Raw genomic sequence first — 19,388 nt, 5'->3', positions numbered from 1 at the left:
ACTTCTTTGTCTAAATTTGAACACTAACACGAATCACATGATTTACACAACAGTAAATAATTTCTTTCTGGAATCACTTTTTTTTCCTAATGAAAGTAATCTATCAAGCTCCATTTCAGAAGGAGAAAAATTATCCAGTGGAGGATTTTTAAATAAATAAATAAATGTGGTTGTCTTTCAAACCACCCAAACCTAGAAGTGCTTTGTTGCTGTGCTTCTCATCTATAATGACTTCAAAGCATGCATGCTTAATTGGTCTAATGCTACAAATGTCAGCTCTCATTAATACTCTGGATTCACAGCATTGCAAGGGCTATCTTAAAATTTTCCATTTATGATGACAAATTTATTGGTAGTGGCGGAGACTTTCCCAGTTGAGAAATCCCTCACTTTTGTAGAAGAGGGTTTACTTCCTACAAGTTTCTAGGTTCAGTTTTGCAGAATTGTCTGAAGTGATGTTAGTGCACACTTAAAAGCTCGAATATGCTGAAGGTCACACACAGAAGCTCAATGTCATACTCTATTACTAAACTCATTTCATGATCTTTGCAGGATTGTTTTGTTTCTTACTGTCCTGTTCCCCATGCCCATCATTGCCAAGCTGAAATTCACTGTTTTCACAATGGTTTTATTAACTTCTGTGATGACCAAAATATATTGCAGAAATACATCTGTCTACATTTCCGTTGAGCCATAACCTGAAGACTTAGAGTAGGTTACAACAATTTAAAATGAAACAACTATTCCATGTTCCTTACCTTGCAAAGGGGCTGTTAGTCATGTTGCCTTTTTTGAACCACCATGTTGGGGGGGCGGAATTATAGATGAAGTGGAGTGAAGTGAGCAGCTAATAATGTGAATGCCCAAGGCACCAGAAGAATGGCTATGATTTAGATTCCAGTTAAGTACAATCAGGAATGGAGAAGCGTGCAACCTAAACATAACAGTGCTTTTGCTGGAAGAAGTCCCATTTGTTTCAAAAGAGCTGTTAGTGGTCATTCCTCCCTCACCCTTTTGAAATTGAAGCAATCATGTGAAAAGGGTACGATGTGTTTTTTTGATACATGGGAATTGGAAGAATTCAAATTCAACAAGTGCTGCAGGGTACGTTTCATGGGAATTTTCTTTAAGTTGAAGGGGATGAGGATGGGAAGGCAAATGAACCAATGAAGAAAGCACTCTTTACAAACAAAGATGCCTTGCGTTCTTCAAAACACATTGTAAGATGCAATTCCAGTAGTAAACTAGAGGTTTATATTGGGCTTTGTAATTTTTGCAATGCTGGAAAGTAATGCAATGCATGTGTTGTGAAATGGTTTCTACATGACTAGCTTTCTTGGCAGTAAGCTCTAAAAAAAAATCCTGGTTTAGTAATCCTCTAAAGGTAGTTTACCTAGTAATGTAAGAAACCTATAGGTTGGGTCCAGGCATAGTCATACTGAGAGTAAACCCACTGAAATTGATTTCAGTGGATCTGCATAAGTATGACCAAGCCTGGATATAATGCAATGAATTAATGCTAGGACATTTCCATTCCACGCACCGCTCAAATTAATGTTGAATCCTTGTAAAGCTCTGTGTACTCTTTCCCTTGTTTCAAATGGCTATAGAACAGTAATAGGTGAGGGAAAGAGAGTTTTGGACTAGATTACCTGGCATATTTTTGGGATCAGAGTCTGATGTTTCTTGGCTGTCGTTAGCCGTTTGAAATTATTTTCTCTTATTCCTCCCCCGCCAATAAATCCATTTGGGGATTTTGCTGTTAAATAATGTCTCAAGTGTATGGGGATAGTTTGCTAGCAAGTTGAAAAATGAGGAGGGTAATAAGCTTCCAGCTAATTTTTTGAGCCATACAATTTCAAAGTTGTTTTTAATCTTCTCATACAAAGGAAGATAATTAAAGCTCAAATTGTTATATAGAAAGCAAATTGGTTCTAAGAGTGCCACACTAAAATTCAGGATTGGAGCAATTGTGTGCATTACTGCACATTCTGTAGTTTCTTCCTGCTTTAGCAACATTTGGTTCATCAGAGGAGTATTACACGATTGCTGTCAGATATCTGCAGAGTCCTTAGATAGTTGCCACTGAGGCCTGATTTGGTTACAACACTGGAACTAGGGTTGGAGATGAGCCATGGGATTGTGTGCACCTTTTCCATCATGTCCAAATTCCCCCACCCCTTCTGTTCAGATTTGGTGTTAGGTAAATATTGCTAACCCTCGTTAAAATAAGTCCCCAAGTATACTCCTCAGATCGCACTGAGAACCCCAATTAAAAGAAAGCACCACATATAAGGGACCAGGAAAGGATTATGAGTGATCTTGCAGCTTGATCACAGTTCTTAAACCCTAGGTTTTTTTTTTATATACACCTGAGAAATTATTGAGTTGTGATGTGGGGAACTGAAGTTTATGGGCTGGATTGCTGAAACAGAGCCCTCAAATGAGCTTGTAACCCACAAGGGAGCCTCTACTATGTATACAAAGGAACATTGACCAACATCTTCCCAAAGGTGGGGCCCAAAGGCAGGGTTTGTTTCTCTTTCTGTTGGGTGAGGCAATAGTGAGAGGTAGGTTTTTAAAAAATGGTTGAAGGTTTTATTGCTGTGCAGCACCTTGATGCCTTTTTAGCAAATAAGGCGGTATATTAATAAGAAATAAATGTATGGACCTATGGAGGGTACATGTGTGCTTTAGCTCCCTGCCACTGTAAAAATGCTTGAAAGGACGTGGGAGAGACGTAACTGAATTTAGTACATTATGTTCAACATAGGGAGCAGCACAGATTGCATGAGCTGTCCTTGCTCTTGATTTCCACACATTCAGCTTAAAGCAGCATGGCGATCAGTGCACACAATTGTATATGTGTAGGGCCTTTCTGCACAACCAGTAACCAAGTTTCACAATAATATGGAGAGAATTCATGCACATACTGTTGAACATGTGTAGGCTCTTAGGCTCTGTTGATGTTAAGCTAAAATTGTGAGGTAAAATTGTGCTGCTTCCCCCATCCACTTAATTCAGAATAGGACTGACAATAGAAATTGAGTAGGCAGAGCACAATGCAGTCATTTTTGGTTTTGATGGATCTGGAGATTCCTGGTTAATGGAGTTAAGGTCGGGAATGTCCTTTGCTACAGAGGTAGGCTCAGCAAATACAGGTCTAGAAATCCCTATGGTCTTCCGTAAATATGGTTGATTTGGTTATAAGGTCAAATGCTTGAAAAGAAGAAAACGGAAGATAGGCTGTGTTGCCTATTCATTTCTACTTCTGAATGAAAAGCAATCTGGGACAGGGGTAGCAGCAGTTTATAGTAAAACATTAGGATTATAGTCTCTAATTTACCAGGATTCTGGGAATGAATAGTCCAGTTGGGAAGGAGTTATGCAAGAACAAAAAGTTTGAGATTCACAGCCTAACAATGCTTCATGCTGTCAACTTTCTGAAAACTGATCTCATTGTGAGAATTATCCCAGTCTTGAGATTTGCTTGACTAGAGCATTATCTCTATTCTGAGGAGGATGTATTGCTATCGCAGTAGTTCGCAGTCTCCCCCCACCCCTGTGGATCACTTGAAAATTTCTGGGGGTTTCAAGGGGGTCCTTAATAAATGTTTGTATGTGTGCTAGAAATCAAAGCACGTACATAACTCATATTTTAGCAACATGTTTTCTTCACTGCTGGCAATCATGCTCAGTGCAGTATTATGAAAATTATGGACCCTGACCCAGGGCTTTGTTAGCTTGTTCGATAATCTAGCCCTGGTCAAAATAGCTTCTATCTTCATCGTCAGAAAAAATAATTTAAGTGCAAGCCCAAATACAAATATGATTGATGGCAACCTTTCCATTATTGCTGAATAGATCTCTTGGGCCACCAGTGGTTTGCAGCCCATAGTTTGAGAACCTCTGTTTTATAGTATTGCTTCCATTGCCTTGGATGTCCAGGAGCAATTGGAATATCGGTTACAACAGAATGAGACTTGTTACAATACTTTTAACGTCTAAAATGGCATCCTGCATTATTTAAGTAGGCTTTTCAATTCCTGGTTTCAAAGGCTTTACCTGGGCCAGTGGACCACTGAACAAAACAGAGTGATCCATCCTAATGGAGCTTGCTTATTTCTAAAACTGCTGCCATGATGATTATGGCTGCTCGCAAAACATTCATTTCCCAGAAGGTAAACTGGGAATTAAAAGAAAAGTAACTTGCTCAAGAACCTATGTATAAGTCAGAGATGGAGTCTGAGCTCTAAAACACAAAGAAACCCCACTATTTTGAACATACATAAATATGGTGCTGAAGGGAAGCACTTGGATTTACAGCATGGCAACCTTCCAGTTAAATATATTTTTTAAAAATCTTAAAATTAAAATCAGAAGGGGCAGTGAGGCCAGTGGTGCCAAGAGAGGTATCCATGGGCACATTGGTGCCGAGGAGCACCATGTTGGAGACCCTAACTGGGGCTATTTCATGTAAATAGTTTTACCTGTAAACCTAAAACTGAAAAGCAGAAATCAAGTGTGTATCTAGTAGCAAATGTAGGTTTACTGCTGTGTGATGTGCGAAATCAACCCCATAGTACAGTATGCACATCTTTTCTTGAGCCACTTGAGAATTATTTTGATTGTCCCAACTTTAGCAAGTGATCAACAAATTATATTGAGCACCTATGGCCCAGTTTAATGTCTTTTCCCATAAAGTTTGTGAAGCTGAAATGTATTAATACGCACAAGCAATGGAAGTGCTTCATGTTTAGCCAATAGCAGATCGGGTGACTGTCCCATAATGTTCCTTGTGATTTCTTTCAGAGGATGCTCTGTAAACAAGGCGCCTTTCTCCCTCGGTTAAGATGTTCCCCAGGCAACCTTCTGACCCATGCAAAGATCAGAAATTGATTTCTGGTTCTGTGATTCCCTTTGAGTCCCTGTAGTTTAATTTATCATTTTATCGTATTCAAAGTAGGGATGGGAACCGTGCTGCCTCCCTCCACTGAGACGGTGAGCGCTTTTTATTTTGAATATTTTTGACAGGAGTTTGGTGTTCTGACTCAGCAAAGCATTCAGAGCCTAATAATGTAGCACGCAGTGCTGAAAAATAAAGGGCGCAATGAAGCTTGCCTTTATTTTGTAATCCTGTTTGCTTTTCTAGAACTGATGAATAGCCTCAGAATCACTGACTCAATTTTTGGATCTCATTTTCATGACAAAGCGAATGTCTAGTCTAAAAATGAGCTCGCTATAAAATGAGGCTTCCCGGTTCTTGCTCTTGCAGCTGCTTCTAGATTATCTTCTCCTCCTCCAGGAGTATTGCACCCAGCATTGATCATGTCCAAAACTGGAAGCAGGGTAAGTATACAGCCTCAGGATATGCCTCTTCCTTCCCTCTGCCTGCTAGAAGATGATGCATGTTTGCAAGCTTGGCAGAACTGAGAAAAGAGAGAGTGAGTGTTTCCCTCTCTCAGGAGGAGACAGGTGGCTCTTTTTTCTATTTAGATGACATAACCAAGTTAGGAAATCAATGAATGCCTGGAACTATCTGTGGATTTTCCTAGCTTTCATTCAAGCAGCTCCACCGGCTTTGATTTTGTCAAACTGAGACTTGTGTTTGAAAATGACAACATTAGGGACAAATACATGCTACTTTTGTTGATTTTATTTGTTCTGTGGAAGATAAGGATGGGTATGGAGAATTCTGGAGTTATTGGGGGTGGTTTTGAAATGCAGATTTACCCATGCACTGGGATAAATAGCCTTGCAGAAAAGGTGCACCATCTATGCTATGTGGGGAAAAAATAGCTCCTCCTGTTCCCTGCAATTGTGTTTATTTATAAAGTATATAGGGAATGTATAGCCAGGTCAGCAGCTGAATTCGGAATGCCACATAAGCACATTTATCTTTTCTTTCACATTGCACTGTAGTTCCTGACTGACAGCAGCAGATTCCGAATTAAATTCTCAGCAGGGCCACTGATAATTATTCAGTTTACAATGAGTTTAGAAAATAGAAACCAAGAAGGAGGCGTTGCCTGTGCTTCAAATCCTGGCATTGACTCACTAAGACTGTAGTCCTGTGCAGGGTTACTTAGGAGTATATGTTCTTAGATTTGATAGGACTTATTTGCTTATGGCATCTCATCAGAAGTCGATCTACACATTTTCAGGATGCATGTGGTACAGTCCTATTGAGACTGGATCACTGAGACTGGAATTGAAAGAGTGCATGTTGGAATGCTATTCCACATCAAAAAAACAAAACACACACAAACTACTTGCATGTAGAGCACTAGTACTCCAGGGAGAAAAGTTGGGCTCTAAATACAATACAATACAATACAATACAATACAATACAATACAATACAATACAATACAATATATATGGTTAGTTTATATTTCCCCCACACCCATGCAAACAATGAACATGAGACCTCCCACCTTGAGTCTGAAGAGATACAGGCCTCATCTACACCAAGCAGGATATTGCAGTATGAAAGTGGTATATAAAAGGCAGGAGCCACACTATTGCTGTATATATTGAAGCGCACTGTCAACTGTTGGGGCCCATTGACACATACCATATAACACTTTCATAGTGCTACATCCTACTTGGTGTAGATGAGGCCACAGTCTCTCAACTGGGCTGTAACATATGAGTATTTCTGAATTTATAGGTAACCTTTAAGCAGCTTTGCACACTGTTCTTCGTCTCTTAAGGCCTTCCTACCTGATCAGTTATTGGTGAAATAAATGAACATTTGTTGTGCGTGGTCCAGATGTCTTCTCTTGAGGTTGTGTAACAGTTGCTGAATTATTTCATTTCCTGAGGTGTTTAATTCCTGGGGTAAAGCGGAATGTTTCCCAGCTACCACATCTATTGCGATTGTAATTACAACTTGGGATGTGATTGCATAAGAGTAATGGGCACCTGTCAAATATTATCTGTGATGTTATTAGTGCCAACATCTGAGCCAAGAACTATTAACACTCTTTATCCAATGAAAAATACTCTCAGGTGCATTTGTGCCAATAGCAGCTGCCTTCCAGGTTGAAATAACTGCTTTAGTGGCTGCAGTTTTCATTGGAAAAATAGGTGTGTGTGTGTGAGAGTGAGTGAGTGAGTGAGTGAGTGAGTGAGTGAGTGAGAGAGAGAGAGAGAGAGAGAGAGAAGGAGGCGGCGGCGGCGGCGGCGGCTAATCCCTCTCCCAAAGTGTAGTCCCAGTCCATATTTGGATGCCCTGGGGTATTTTTTTTTAAATAAAGATACATGAAATGCATGAGCATATTTTTAAAAAGATGTTATTAGTTTTCTAAAACTAATTTCTTTCCAAGATTATACAAGCCAACAGAACCCCCCTCCCACCCCAAATAAATAAAAAGAAAGACATTGGATTTTAATCTACTTACTGAGAGAAAGCAGTAGATATAACATGCATGCTTTTTTTTCTGTTTTCCTTCCATACCAAGATATAGGTGCAATCCATAGGCTACTTAGAGTTCCTCTTATACTACTTCACCATAAAAGATAAACATTTTTCTCTATTCCATAGTCTGAGGAAAGGCTTTGAGAAATACTGCAGTATATAAAGGAAAATCCTGCCATGTTTTATGAAAGTCAAATATTTGTGAGCACATTATTGTATTGGCTTGGATTCTTTCGCTTTTAATTAGCAAAGAGGGATGGGCAATGGAGAACATTTTCTGCAGCTGAATTGCGAAGGAACTACAGCAAGGGGGCAGCTCCCCCCACCCCCTGTCGTAGGCTGCATCCCTCGCAGACAGAGACACTGCCAGGCTTGAGCCAGGCCCACACCCCTTGGCAAGCTCTACTACACTGGCTTTCCTGAGGGGGGCGCTCCCTCTGGCCAGCCCCCCCTGCCCCCCCTCCTCTTTTTCCCCCACCTTGGGGGCGGTGTGGCCCTGGCTCGGATCAACTCCCCCGCCAGCCGGCCCAAAGGAAAGCGCTGTGACAATTGGTTGGTTGAGGCTGGAGAGTGGCCTCACAGCATGGCTTTTTAAATAAAAGTGTTTTTTCCTTTGTTAATTTTGAGAGCAGTGAGCTGAACCAGTAAGACCCTGCTTTGTGGGAATGCAATCAATGAGGAATGGAGCAGTGAAGGGGGAGGCCTATTTGCCAATCTGGTGCCCTTATCGACTGTGGGCAGGAGCAGGCCGCCTGGAAGACACAGCTCAGGCCTGCAACAGCGGGGAATGGCCAGGGAGCTGCCACCACGGCCTCCTCCACACCTGAGGTGACCGCCTTATTCTGCCTAATGGTAGGGCTGGCTCTGGCAGAAGAGAAGATCCTAGTGAATTGATGCGTGTCTGTTGCGAAGTTCCGCCAAGCTGCACTTACATCTAGTGGAAAACATGTTTCCTCTGTGCTTTGCTTGTGTTTCAGATCACCTTCTACGAAGGCAAGAATTTCCAGGGGCGCCGCTATGAGTCCGACAGGGATTGTTTGGATTTCCACACTGACTTGAGCCGTTGCAACTCCATCCGTGTGGAGGGGGGTGCCTGGGTTATTTACGAGCGGCCAAACTTCGCCGGGAACATGTATGTGCTGACCCATGGGGAGTATCCTGAATACCAACGCTGGATGGGCCTGAATGATCGCGTCAGCTCATGCAAATCCATTCAGTTAGTAAGTTGGACATTTCTTTTCCTTCTGATTATCTGTGCAATTGGAATGAGTGAATGGAATGTTCTCATGTATTGATAGTTCTGATAGGTGCACTTGGCAGTCTCTCGACTCAGCACGTGTTTTATTTGACAGTTTGAATAGCTACCACACACCTTTATCTGTACTCAATTACAAACTCATAGGCTGCAATCAGTGGAGCCTGGTGGCTCCAACTTCAGTGGGGCAATGAGTTTGCTCTGGGTTTTAGTTGGGACTGGTCAGAACTCCAAAGGAGCTATCCAAAGTGCTGAGCCCTATCCTCAAGATGGGTTCAGCACCTTGGATAGCTCATTTAGAGTTCTGACTGCTTCTAACTGAAACCCAGAGGGATTCACCACCCCACTGACATCAAAGCCACCAGCTTCTACTGGCCACACTCCTATGCATGTTTAGACAGAAGGAAGTCCTACGACTCCCAGCAATCCCAGGATGCTGGGAGTTGTAGGACTTCTGTCTAAACATGCATAGGATTGCACTCTTAGACGCATACACTCACTAGTGGGAAACTTGTGGCGCTCCAGATATTGTTGTATTCCATCAACCCCAGCCATGGTCAATGATCAGGAATGATAGGAGTTGGAATCCAACAACATTTGAATGGCCACAGGTCCCCCTCTCCTGCAATAAAAGATGGGGAAACTCTCTTACCACCACGACTGTGTGTGTGTGTGTTTGTTTTTCTACCCCTTTTGTAAGGAACCCTGTTCTTTTCTCTCTCATTTTATCGTCACAACAACCCTGTGAGGTTGGAATGCCAGCTGAGGTATGATGACTGGCCTAAAGTCATCCAGTGAGTTTCAAAACTGAGTGGGGGTTCAAATCTGGGTCTCCCCAGTTCTAGACAGACACTCCTACTGCTCTACTACACTGGCTCTCAAGAGTAACTATGTGTTGAGTAAATCTATATGGTAGCTGAATTTCTACAATGTGATCATCATCATTATTGTCATTTCTATACTGCCCAATAACTGAAGTTCTCTGAGCAGTTCTCAAAAATACACATCACAATACAAGACAATAAAACACAATACAGAATCTCTAACATACACATTTTTAAACAACTAAAACTAGTGTGTTGTGTTGTTTATTCGTTCAGTCGCTTCCGACTTTTTGTGACTTCACTAGTGTAACCATATGGAAAGGACAGTTGTATGGAAAAGGGAATTTCAGCAGGTGTCATTTATATGCATACAGCACCTGTTGAAATTCTCTCTTCATCACAACAAAAGTTAAAGCTACAGAAGCCCTGCCCTCTTTTGTATCTGGTCACTGCTGAAATTCCCTTTTCTATACAACTGTTAAAGATACAGGAGCCCTGTCCTCCTTTCCATACAGCCACCCTAACTAAACACTTACCTTGGCAAGTGCCCAACTGTGCCTATCCTTGATGCTGTCCATGGATGATCCCCTGGTTTTGTGGCTGGGGTGGTGCCAGAGGACACAACTCCCCTGAAAGGATCTATATTACTGCTTTATAACAGTTTATAATGGTATTGGCAACTGTGGGGGCCCATGACACACTCTATATACTGTTTTCAAACTGCTTTCAAAGTGTCGTATCTGGTGTAGATCTGGCCTGGGTGTGCAAAAACAGGAGATTTACTAAGCTCTGGTAGGCTTAATCCATTGCTGCTGAACTGCATATAACATGGAGCCAAGCAGTCTGACACATCTGAAGATAACAAATGTGACCTTATGGTAAAAGAAATACATGCCACGTGCAATTAGCCACCATAGAGGTCAATGCTCATAAAAGGGTTTTATGATTCCTTTTGCTTATCACTAGGGGACAACATCCAACAGGGATACAACTGAAAGTACAAACACGTATAATAAAGGAAACTAATAAACAATAAGTGGCATTGCATGTGCCTCCACAGCCACAATGTATTCTTTGCTTTAATGCAGGCATGCAGAATCTCAGGTCTGTAGGCCAAATCGGGCCTGCCTGGGCTCCCAGTCCAGATGGCTGCACCTTCTTTCCCCTGACCACCAATCATTTGGTGGTTTCCCCAGCGGAGGCACCTTGGATAGCTCCTTTAGAGTACTGACTGGTTCTGCCTGAAACTCAGAGAGGATTCCCCACCCCACTGACATCGGAGCCTCCACTAGCTTTCCTAACTTATGTGCAACCCCCCTTCCAATTGTAAAAGGTTTAAATGCCTCTCCTAAAGCTGGGCTACTGGCTTTCTTCTAAGGTAAAACATGCTGCAATTTTGGGTATTTTGGCCCCACTCTCTTTGCCTTCGGCTCTGCCCACCACTGGAATGCAGCCACCGAGAGCTTCTTTGAAATTGAATTCGGCCCTCAGGCTGAAAGAGGTTCAACACTCCTGCTTTAATGGTCACTATCCATTTTTTCATCCTAGGCAGAGGTGTCTGAAAGGTATCGCCTGCTCCTCTGTAACCTGTGTGTTCTCTTTCCTCCTTGTTTTAGTCCAGTGGAGGCAAGTACCAGATCCAGCTCTTTGAGAAGGGTGACTTTAGTGGCCAGATGCATGAATCCACAGAGGACTGCCCTTCTCTCATGGAGCAGTTTCATTTCCGGGAAATCCACTCCTGCAAAGTCGTGGATGGGGCCTGGGTTTTCTACGAACACCCCAACTTCCGTGGCCGGCAGTATCTCCTGGAGAGAGGGGAGTACAGTAAACCCATGGAATGGGGGGCTGCCTCCCCGGTGGTTCAGTCCTTCCGCCGTATTATGGAGTAGTAAGCAGCATGAAGTCCGACACTGATGACAAAGCTGACTAGATGTCATAAATAAAGTGTTTGTGGGCTTGATGCTCCCTCTCGTTATTTGTGGTAAATGTCTCTCTCTCAGAGTGTTTTCTTTAAGGGTGATGTTTCATCTCTATGTCAAGGTTCCTTGCATGTCCTGGGCTCTTTGAGCAACTTTTTAAGGATCTCTTGCCTCCTTAAGAGTCCCACCTTCCTTCTTTTTACCTTCCCCTTCCCCATAACATGATGTTTAGGCTGTTGATGTGGGGTGAGTGACACTCCAGACACTTGTGGCTTAACATTACAGTTTATTAGAAAATTGAAACAAGCAAATTACAATTAAAGGTATTTAGGCAATAGAGCTGAGTGATACAAAGACATTAAAAGAAAATAAAAGTTGCAAAAATGCAAGTTCCTTTACCCTAGCTGCATTTAGGCTTTTCCAGCTGCTTCTTCCTCATGCTTTCATCTTTTCCTGCTCTCTCTGGCTGGCTTTCCCCCCTCTTTTTATCCCCTCTTTCCCCAAAACAGAAAGTACTGTTTCAACTTTGAAGAAATGAAATTTAATTGGAGAAGTGAAATTTAACCAGGGAAATGAATCATAACCAGAGAAACGAAACTACCCCAGCCCAACAGAAACATCCCAGGTCTCTAAGGCCTGACCATTTTTCTTTGCCTTTTTTATGCCTCAAACCTTCACACTCTGCAATAGTTTTTAGTCCAGGGCTTGAATGACAGTGTGGGAGGGGTCTGTTGGGCCCTCTCCCTTTTGTGGGAGCCCCTTAGATATGGTTTTTAGGAGGGCTGTATCATAATTTGGCAAGTGGAGGCTGAGGGCTCTGCTATCTGTGGGGCAGTGAATCTGCTCACAACAAGTCATAACTCTTACAGAACTATCCATGGTGCTCCACCCGTTCTAGAATATTTGTCTCTAGGTATGTCTACAGTACGCAGAACTCTTTGGAGGAAGATATGACTGTAAAACTGAAATAAAACTGATGTATATTTCTAGTTTGTCTCATTGAAGAGTAGCACTTGCAACAGAAATCCAACAATTTCTTTAAGGGACATTGTAAACCTGCCTTTGTCCTGCCTGCAGTTAATACGGGTACAGCCTAGGGAAAGTTTGCCATGGTTATGGCCTTTTGAAATCCATAGCAATTAGATATGCTTATTTCCCCATCCCAGGTTGCACTCCCAAGTTCTTTTCTGCTCTCATACAGGACTCCCGATTACTTTTTCCAGAAAAAGAAAGGCAGTGCTTCATCTCTTAGCCACCAGGTGTCACTCTTTCTCTTCTTTCCTCACTAAACTGGGAGAAAAAAACACACACCAATGCTAGGCAATCCTCCGGTAAAACTCATTCCTCAGCAGCCCCCACCCCCCAGCCCACATTATGTTATGCCTGAAGTCTTAGAAAATAACAAATGTCCATTTTGTTGGGCATTTTCTCTGCTGGGTGGTACTCTAGGGAAACCTGTGATTTTTTTTTTTTTTGCATATCAAGCAAGGGAATGGGGGACTTTGGATAATGATATTCAGTATATAAAGTGTACACTTTTATAGCAAGGGCCCCCACAGTCTCTTCCCATTTGATATATGAGGTTATTACAGAGCAACGAAGCTGGGTGTGTGGCACTTGTCAGCAGTAACAACATTACAACCCTTGTGAATACACTATTAATTAGGGACTGGCCAAGCAGGAAATGCTCCCTGGTAGGGCCAAGAGAGAGGAACTCTGCTTCAGTCTTGTTGAGGATCAGAGATCACTAGAAGCGCAATAGGAAGTGTGATTCCTGGGTCCTTTTAAGAGGTGGAGTGGGATGGCTAGGGGAAAAGGCCTGCTAGTCAACTGTAGTGGGGAAGAGAGCAACTGTTCAGGTGGGTGACAGCCACCAGCGGGTTTGCAGTGGCTTAAAGCACAATTCTGTGCATGTTTAGATGGCCAAAAGGCCTAGAACTCCCAGCATGCCCCAGCCACCATAAGGCATGCTGGGAGTTCTAGGCCTTTTCTCTATATATACATACATAGGATTGTGCTCTTAACTGCTCCAGGTAAAAGGCAGGTGTAATGTGTACAGTCATAGGGTACACATTACACGGTTTGGGACCACAATACCTGATGGAACGTCTCTCCTGACATGAACCTACCTGTACACTACGCTCAACATCTAAGGTCCTCCTCCGAGTGCCTACTCCGAGGGAAGCTCAGAGGATGGCAACAAGGGAGAGGGCCTTTTCTGTGGTGGCCCCCCCAATTATTTCGCCGACGAGGCTCGCATTGGCACCAACATTGTTATCTTTTTGGTGCCAGGTTAAGACTTTTCTCTTCTCCCAGGCAGTTAGCAACATATGCTGAGTTTTTTTTTTAATTGACCCCAGAATAATTGTTTTAAATGGATATTGCTGTTTTTTATGCTTTTAATGGTTTTAAATCTCTGTATATTTATTTTTAATGTTCACTGTTTTTAATTTTTGTAAACCGCCCAGAGAGCTTTGGCTATGGGGTGGTATATAAATGTAATAAATAAATAAATAAATAAATAAATAAATAAATAAATAAATAGGGTGGCCATATGTTGTTTATTGCAGAGCACTGTTGTTTGTTTGAAGGCCTGACCTGACCCCTGACCCAGTTCAGGTTAAAGATAAAGACCCATAAAAGGGGAGAATAGCAGGGACTTTGAAGTTGCCCACAGGTCACCTGGTCATTGTCACCCCCACTATGGCAAAATTCCATTTTTATTTAAATTATAGTAGTTATGACTCTCGGTTTGCATTATTTAAGTTAGCAGCCTATGTCAGTTTTATGCAAATCTGTGCTTTCCTTTTTTGGAGATACATAAGTGGACATCCTAGGAACCAGGTGGCACAGCACTGGGCAGGGTTGGATGTATCCTGTTCAGTTTAAACTAGAACTGAGTGAACCGCCCAGAGAGCTCTGGCTATTGGGCGGTATAGAAATGTAATAAGTAAATAAATAAATAAGTAAATAAAATAGCCTCCTGAAATTCTCCACTCTCTTTGCAGGAAGTAAAACTGGCAGTAACATTTTGCTGAATATACTCTGGCGAGTGGGCAGGGGGTAGGAGGAATCGTTCAGCAGTATCTTTGAGATGCACCTACCCATCTCAGCATCAGTTGGGGCACAGCTTCTTTCTTTTTTCCACAGGGTTGTTGTAGTTCTTGTTGCTGCCAGCTTGGCTACCATTTTGCATCACCTACAATGACCCCAACTTAACATTATTCTGGGGGCATTGTGGGGTTAAAATGTCAGCTGTACCCCAATGGACAGAAAATATTTGGAGAATATTCTGTAAAAGTCCCCCCTTTTGTGGTGAGAAGGTGAAAAGGCCAATTCTAGGATATTTGAAACTTCAGCTAGATTTACAATACTGCCTTGAGGCACATTAACTGTTGAGGCACATTACATATTCTATATACTGCTTTCATAGTTTTATTTCCTGCTTTTTATTCCACATTATCCAAAATACTGCAGCAAAGGTCATTGTGCGCCCTATGAGGTATAAATACTCAAGAAGGCTATAACGTTACCACGATGGGATTGATGCCCGCAAAAGGGAATTTCTTACCTGTAACCTGTGGAACTGCCCCCTCCCCTCTCTCTCCCCTTTGCTATGTCCCCTCCCCCCTCTCCTTTACCTATGACTGCTACATGCAAAATGCAAATTTGTCAGTGGAGAAAGAGTAGAAGTTGGAAGAGCCCACATGTGTAAGACATGACCAATGAAATGTGACTCCTTAGTTCATCAGCGACACTGACCAGTAGGAGGTAACCCATTGATAGAAGCTAGCGAAACTGACCAATGGAAATACTAACTCACTTTTTGAAACCAAAGGCTGTATATGTGTTATGTAACTGTTGGAAAGTGTGCTTGATTTGTGACTTGTCACCGGCACCCCTTTGCTGCAGCTCTGGAAATGAAGGTTAAGTTGCAATCTCCGTCCTTGTGTGCATAATTGGATAAACTGCATGCCGGGCAAGGAGCCTCTTAGTCCTTTTGGGGGACAACAGGATCGTAATGAGTTGACACAAGGTGTAGATGTAGTTCTTACAGTCAACTGGCTCAGAGGAGGCCTTTTCCAGGAGTGATTACACTTACCTCCTCCTGCATGGTGGTTGAAAACACTCCCTCTCTCAAAGAGGCATTCGTTTTCTCTGCACCCACCCACACAATATCCCTTTGTTAGATGAATCCAGCATTTAAACTAGAGCTGGGCCAAAGTTTCCCAGAAGAGAATTTTCTGCTGGTTATTTTGAGTGCATATATTTTGTCTGTCTTGTTTTTTAAATGTTTCTAAACCGCCTTGAAATAACTGAGATAAATTAATGTTTAAAATAAATAAATAATGAAATGTATTTTATCCACTTCATTTATTTATTTAGAACCTTTATAAACCATCTTTGCTCTGTTCCAGGACAGTGCACAATAGGGATGTGCTCTCTGCCCCAGAATTATCTGGTAACCATGAACATCTGTGGAACATACAATCTTCCAGAGCGGATATTGAACACTTCTAAACCCATCAAATAATTTCAGAGTGGAGACGTGCCCAGTCGGAGCTTCTAACATCTCTGAAATTATCCTACCATTTTGTGAGTGTGGTGGGTCTAATTGAAAACGTCCCAATAAGGAATATGGGGTGATGGAGTGGGGTAGTTTTGATCATTGATATTGACATCTGTGGCTAACCAATTAGGAATTGCCACAGTGCTCTCCCTCCCTGTTCTGTTCTCCTCCAATCACAGTGTTTGGGGGAGGGAACGCCAATTTGTCCTTGGCTTTTTGGTCAGAGAGAGAGAGATTTCTTACCTTTGCCCACAGTGTGAAAGTGCTGCTGGGCTGGCATTGTGAGTGAGTAAGCTTGCTTCTACACCTGAGTCAGGCAGGCTCTTCATTATTTCAGTTAAACTATTACTCCTATTGGCTGGCTGGGCTTCCAGTGCGGGGTGTGTGTGTCCTCCTCCAAGCCGCGTAGCCTAGCCTCCTATGGGGAAGCTGTTGTTGCCTTGTCTTGACTCGCTCCGATGTGCCTGACCGACAGTGGGGGAGGGGTACCCCCTCCTCCTCATCCTGCAAGCCTCCTGTCCTCTTTAAGGTTGGGCAAGCTGTGTCCTGCTGTTGTGGCATTTATTAATATATTTACTTATTTATTATGATGCTAAGCACTTCCCTGCTGCTTTGTTTCCTCTCCCTTGCCATAAAGATGAAGGCACGAGAGGTGCCTGAAAGAGGACATTTGAGTTTGGACTTTAAAAATTCCCTTTAAATCACTGCATGAAGGGATCGTTAAAAGTTGCCACAGTGCCAATTTTCATGTGTTTAACTTTAAAACTGAGGGAGCTGTGAGCATTTCTGTTAATTCCCATTAAGAATGTACTGGTTACCCCCAAACAGAGGGGTTTTTCATCAAACTATCTGGCAGAGCAGAGAGAAGGACCCACTCTGGAAATCGGGGCATAGAAATGTTTCTACAGGCATGGATTTCGAGGCAGAGAAGGCCCACTTTGCATACCCCGGTGCAGAATAATGTATAACTCAATACAAATCATCATCATCATCCCAGATAAAACCAGAAAAACAACTAAAACGAACAAGGCTAAAAATGTAAATGCCTGGGTGGGTAATATATATTTTTTGGCCTGATGCCAAAAAGATCCTAATGTAGACACTAGGTATAGCTGGTCCTGCTGAAGAAGAATCAACACGGCTTCCACAAAGGCAAGTCCTGTCTCACTAATCTACTAGAATTCTTTGAGAGTGTCAACAAACATGTAGACGGGGTGATCCAGTGGACATTGTTTACTTGGACTTCCAAAAGGTTTTTGATAAATCCCCCACCAAAGACTTTTGAACAAACTTAGTAGTCATGGAATAAGAAGAGGGGTCCTCTTATGGATCAGTAACTGGTTAGAGAACAGAAAGCAAAGAGTAGGAATAAATGGTCAATTCTCCCATTGGAGGGAAGTAAATAGTGGGGTCCCACAGGGATCACTATTAGGATTCTTTTCAACATGTTCATAAATGATCTGGAATTAGGAGTGAGCAGTGAAGTGGCCACGTAATAATCAAATTATTTAGGGTAGTTAAAACCCAAAGGGATTGTCAGAGGAATCTCTCCAAGCTGGGAGAGTGGGCATCCAAATGGCAGAAGCGGTTCAATGTAAACAAGTGAAAGGTGATGCACGTTGGGGCAACCCCCCCCCCCCAACTTCAAGAATAACTTAATGGGATCTGAGCTGGCAGTGACCAAACAAGAAAGAGATCCTGGAATTGTGGTGGACAGCTTGATGAATATGTCCATCCAGTGTGCAGCTGCTGTAAAGAAGGCAAACTCCATGTTAGGCATTATAAGAAAAGGAATTGAGAATAAAACTGCTAGTATCATATTGCCTTTATACAAATCTGTGGTGCGACCACACTTAGAATACTGTGTACAGTTCTGATCACCACTCCTAAAAAAGGATATTATAGAGTTGGAAAAAGTGCAGAAAAAGGCAACTAAAATGATCAAGGGGCTGGAGCATCTCCCCTATGAGGGAAGTTTACACCAATTGGGGTTGTTTAGTTTGAAAAAAAGGAGCCTAAGGGGAGACATGACAGAGGTATACAAAATTATGCATGGTATGGAGAATGTGGATAGGGAGACATTTCTCTCTCTCTCTCTCAAAATACTAGAACCCGGGGTCATCCCATAAAGCTGATTGGTGGGAGATTCAGGACAAATAAGAGGAAGTACTTCTTCACTCAGCGCATAGTTAAATTATGGAACTCACTATCAAAGATGTAGTGATGGCCACCAATGTGGATGACTTTAAAAGGGGTTGGATATATTCCTGGAGGCGAAGGCTATCAAATGGCTACTAGCCCTGATGGTTGTGTGCTATCTCCAGTATTTGAGGAATTAAGCCTGTGTGCACCAGTTGCTGGGGAACATGAGTTGGAGGGTGCTGTTGCACCATGTCCTGCCTTGTTGTTTCCTGGCCGATGGCTGGTTGGTCACTATGTGAACAGAGTGCTGGACTAGATGGACCCTTGGTCTGATCCAGCATGGCACTTCTGATGTTCTTATCTGGCCCAAGTTAGGGTGGCCATATGAAAAGGAGGCCAGGGCTCCTGTATCTTTAACAGTTGCACAGAAAAAGGAATTTCAGCAGGTGTCATTTGCATGCAAGCAACACCTTGTGAAATTCCACCTTCTGCAGCTTTAACTGTTGTGATGAAGAGGGAACTTCACCAGGTGCTGCATGCATACAAATGACACCTGCTGAAATTCCCTTTTCTACACAACACTGTGAAAGATACAGGAGCTTTATCCTCCTTTCCATATGGTCACCCCCAGGTAATCTCTTGGCAAACCCAGACTCCAATAATTCCATTGTTAGCTAGTAAACTATAATAACTTTCCATAATAATATCCTGCATTGAGCAGGGGATTGGACTCGATGGCCTTATAGGCCCATTCCAACTCTGCTATTCTATGATTCTATGATCATCAACACAAATAACGTCCAAGTCTTTCATCTTCTTAGTGCACCATCCTATGTATGTTTAGACAGAAAATAGTCCTACAACTCCCAACATCTGTCCAGCAGTCTTGCTGGCTGGGACATGCTGGGAATTGTAGGACTTTTTTCTGTCTAAACATGCATCAGATTGCAGTTTTTTTTTAAAAAAATTGTTGATTTTTTTAACAAATACAAAATTAATAAACTATAACTTGGGAATACATTGACTACCATCTGTCATCAATATCCTACATCAAAATGCAGGGATTGTCTCACCTATATTCTGTTCATTTATCCTACTCCATTCATATCCTGTTATCCTAACAAATCTTTCCATAACTGACCATGAGACTAGTGGTTTAATATTTCCTTGGGCCTAATCATATACATTGTGAATTGATGCCAAGTTGCTTAGAAGTCTTGTTTATAGTTAACCTTCCTGGTTGGGTCAACTTTTCT

General features: G+C 42.3%; 1 protein-coding gene across 1 annotated transcript; it reads left to right on the top strand.

The window, feature by feature from the left end:
* The first annotated feature begins 5,328 nt into the window (after positions 1-5,328).
* CRYGS (crystallin gamma S) lies at positions 5,329-11,449 on the top strand. The gene is made up of 3 exons (XM_063131531.1): positions 5,329-5,349; positions 8,400-8,642; positions 11,118-11,449. Exons 1-3 carry the CDS (start codon positions 5,329-5,331, stop codon positions 11,388-11,390), a joined length of 537 nt encoding a protein of 178 aa, XP_062987601.1. The 3' UTR covers positions 11,391-11,449.
* The last annotated feature ends 7,939 nt before the right edge of the window (positions 11,450-19,388 follow it).

Source organism: Elgaria multicarinata, chromosome 8 (assembly GCF_023053635.1).
Source record: "Elgaria multicarinata webbii isolate HBS135686 ecotype San Diego chromosome 8, rElgMul1.1.pri, whole genome shotgun sequence".
Taxonomy (NCBI): domain Eukaryota; kingdom Metazoa; phylum Chordata; class Lepidosauria; order Squamata; family Anguidae; genus Elgaria; species Elgaria multicarinata.
Note: the sequence above shows the minus strand (reverse complement) of the source record. Positions and strands in the feature narration are given on the sequence as shown.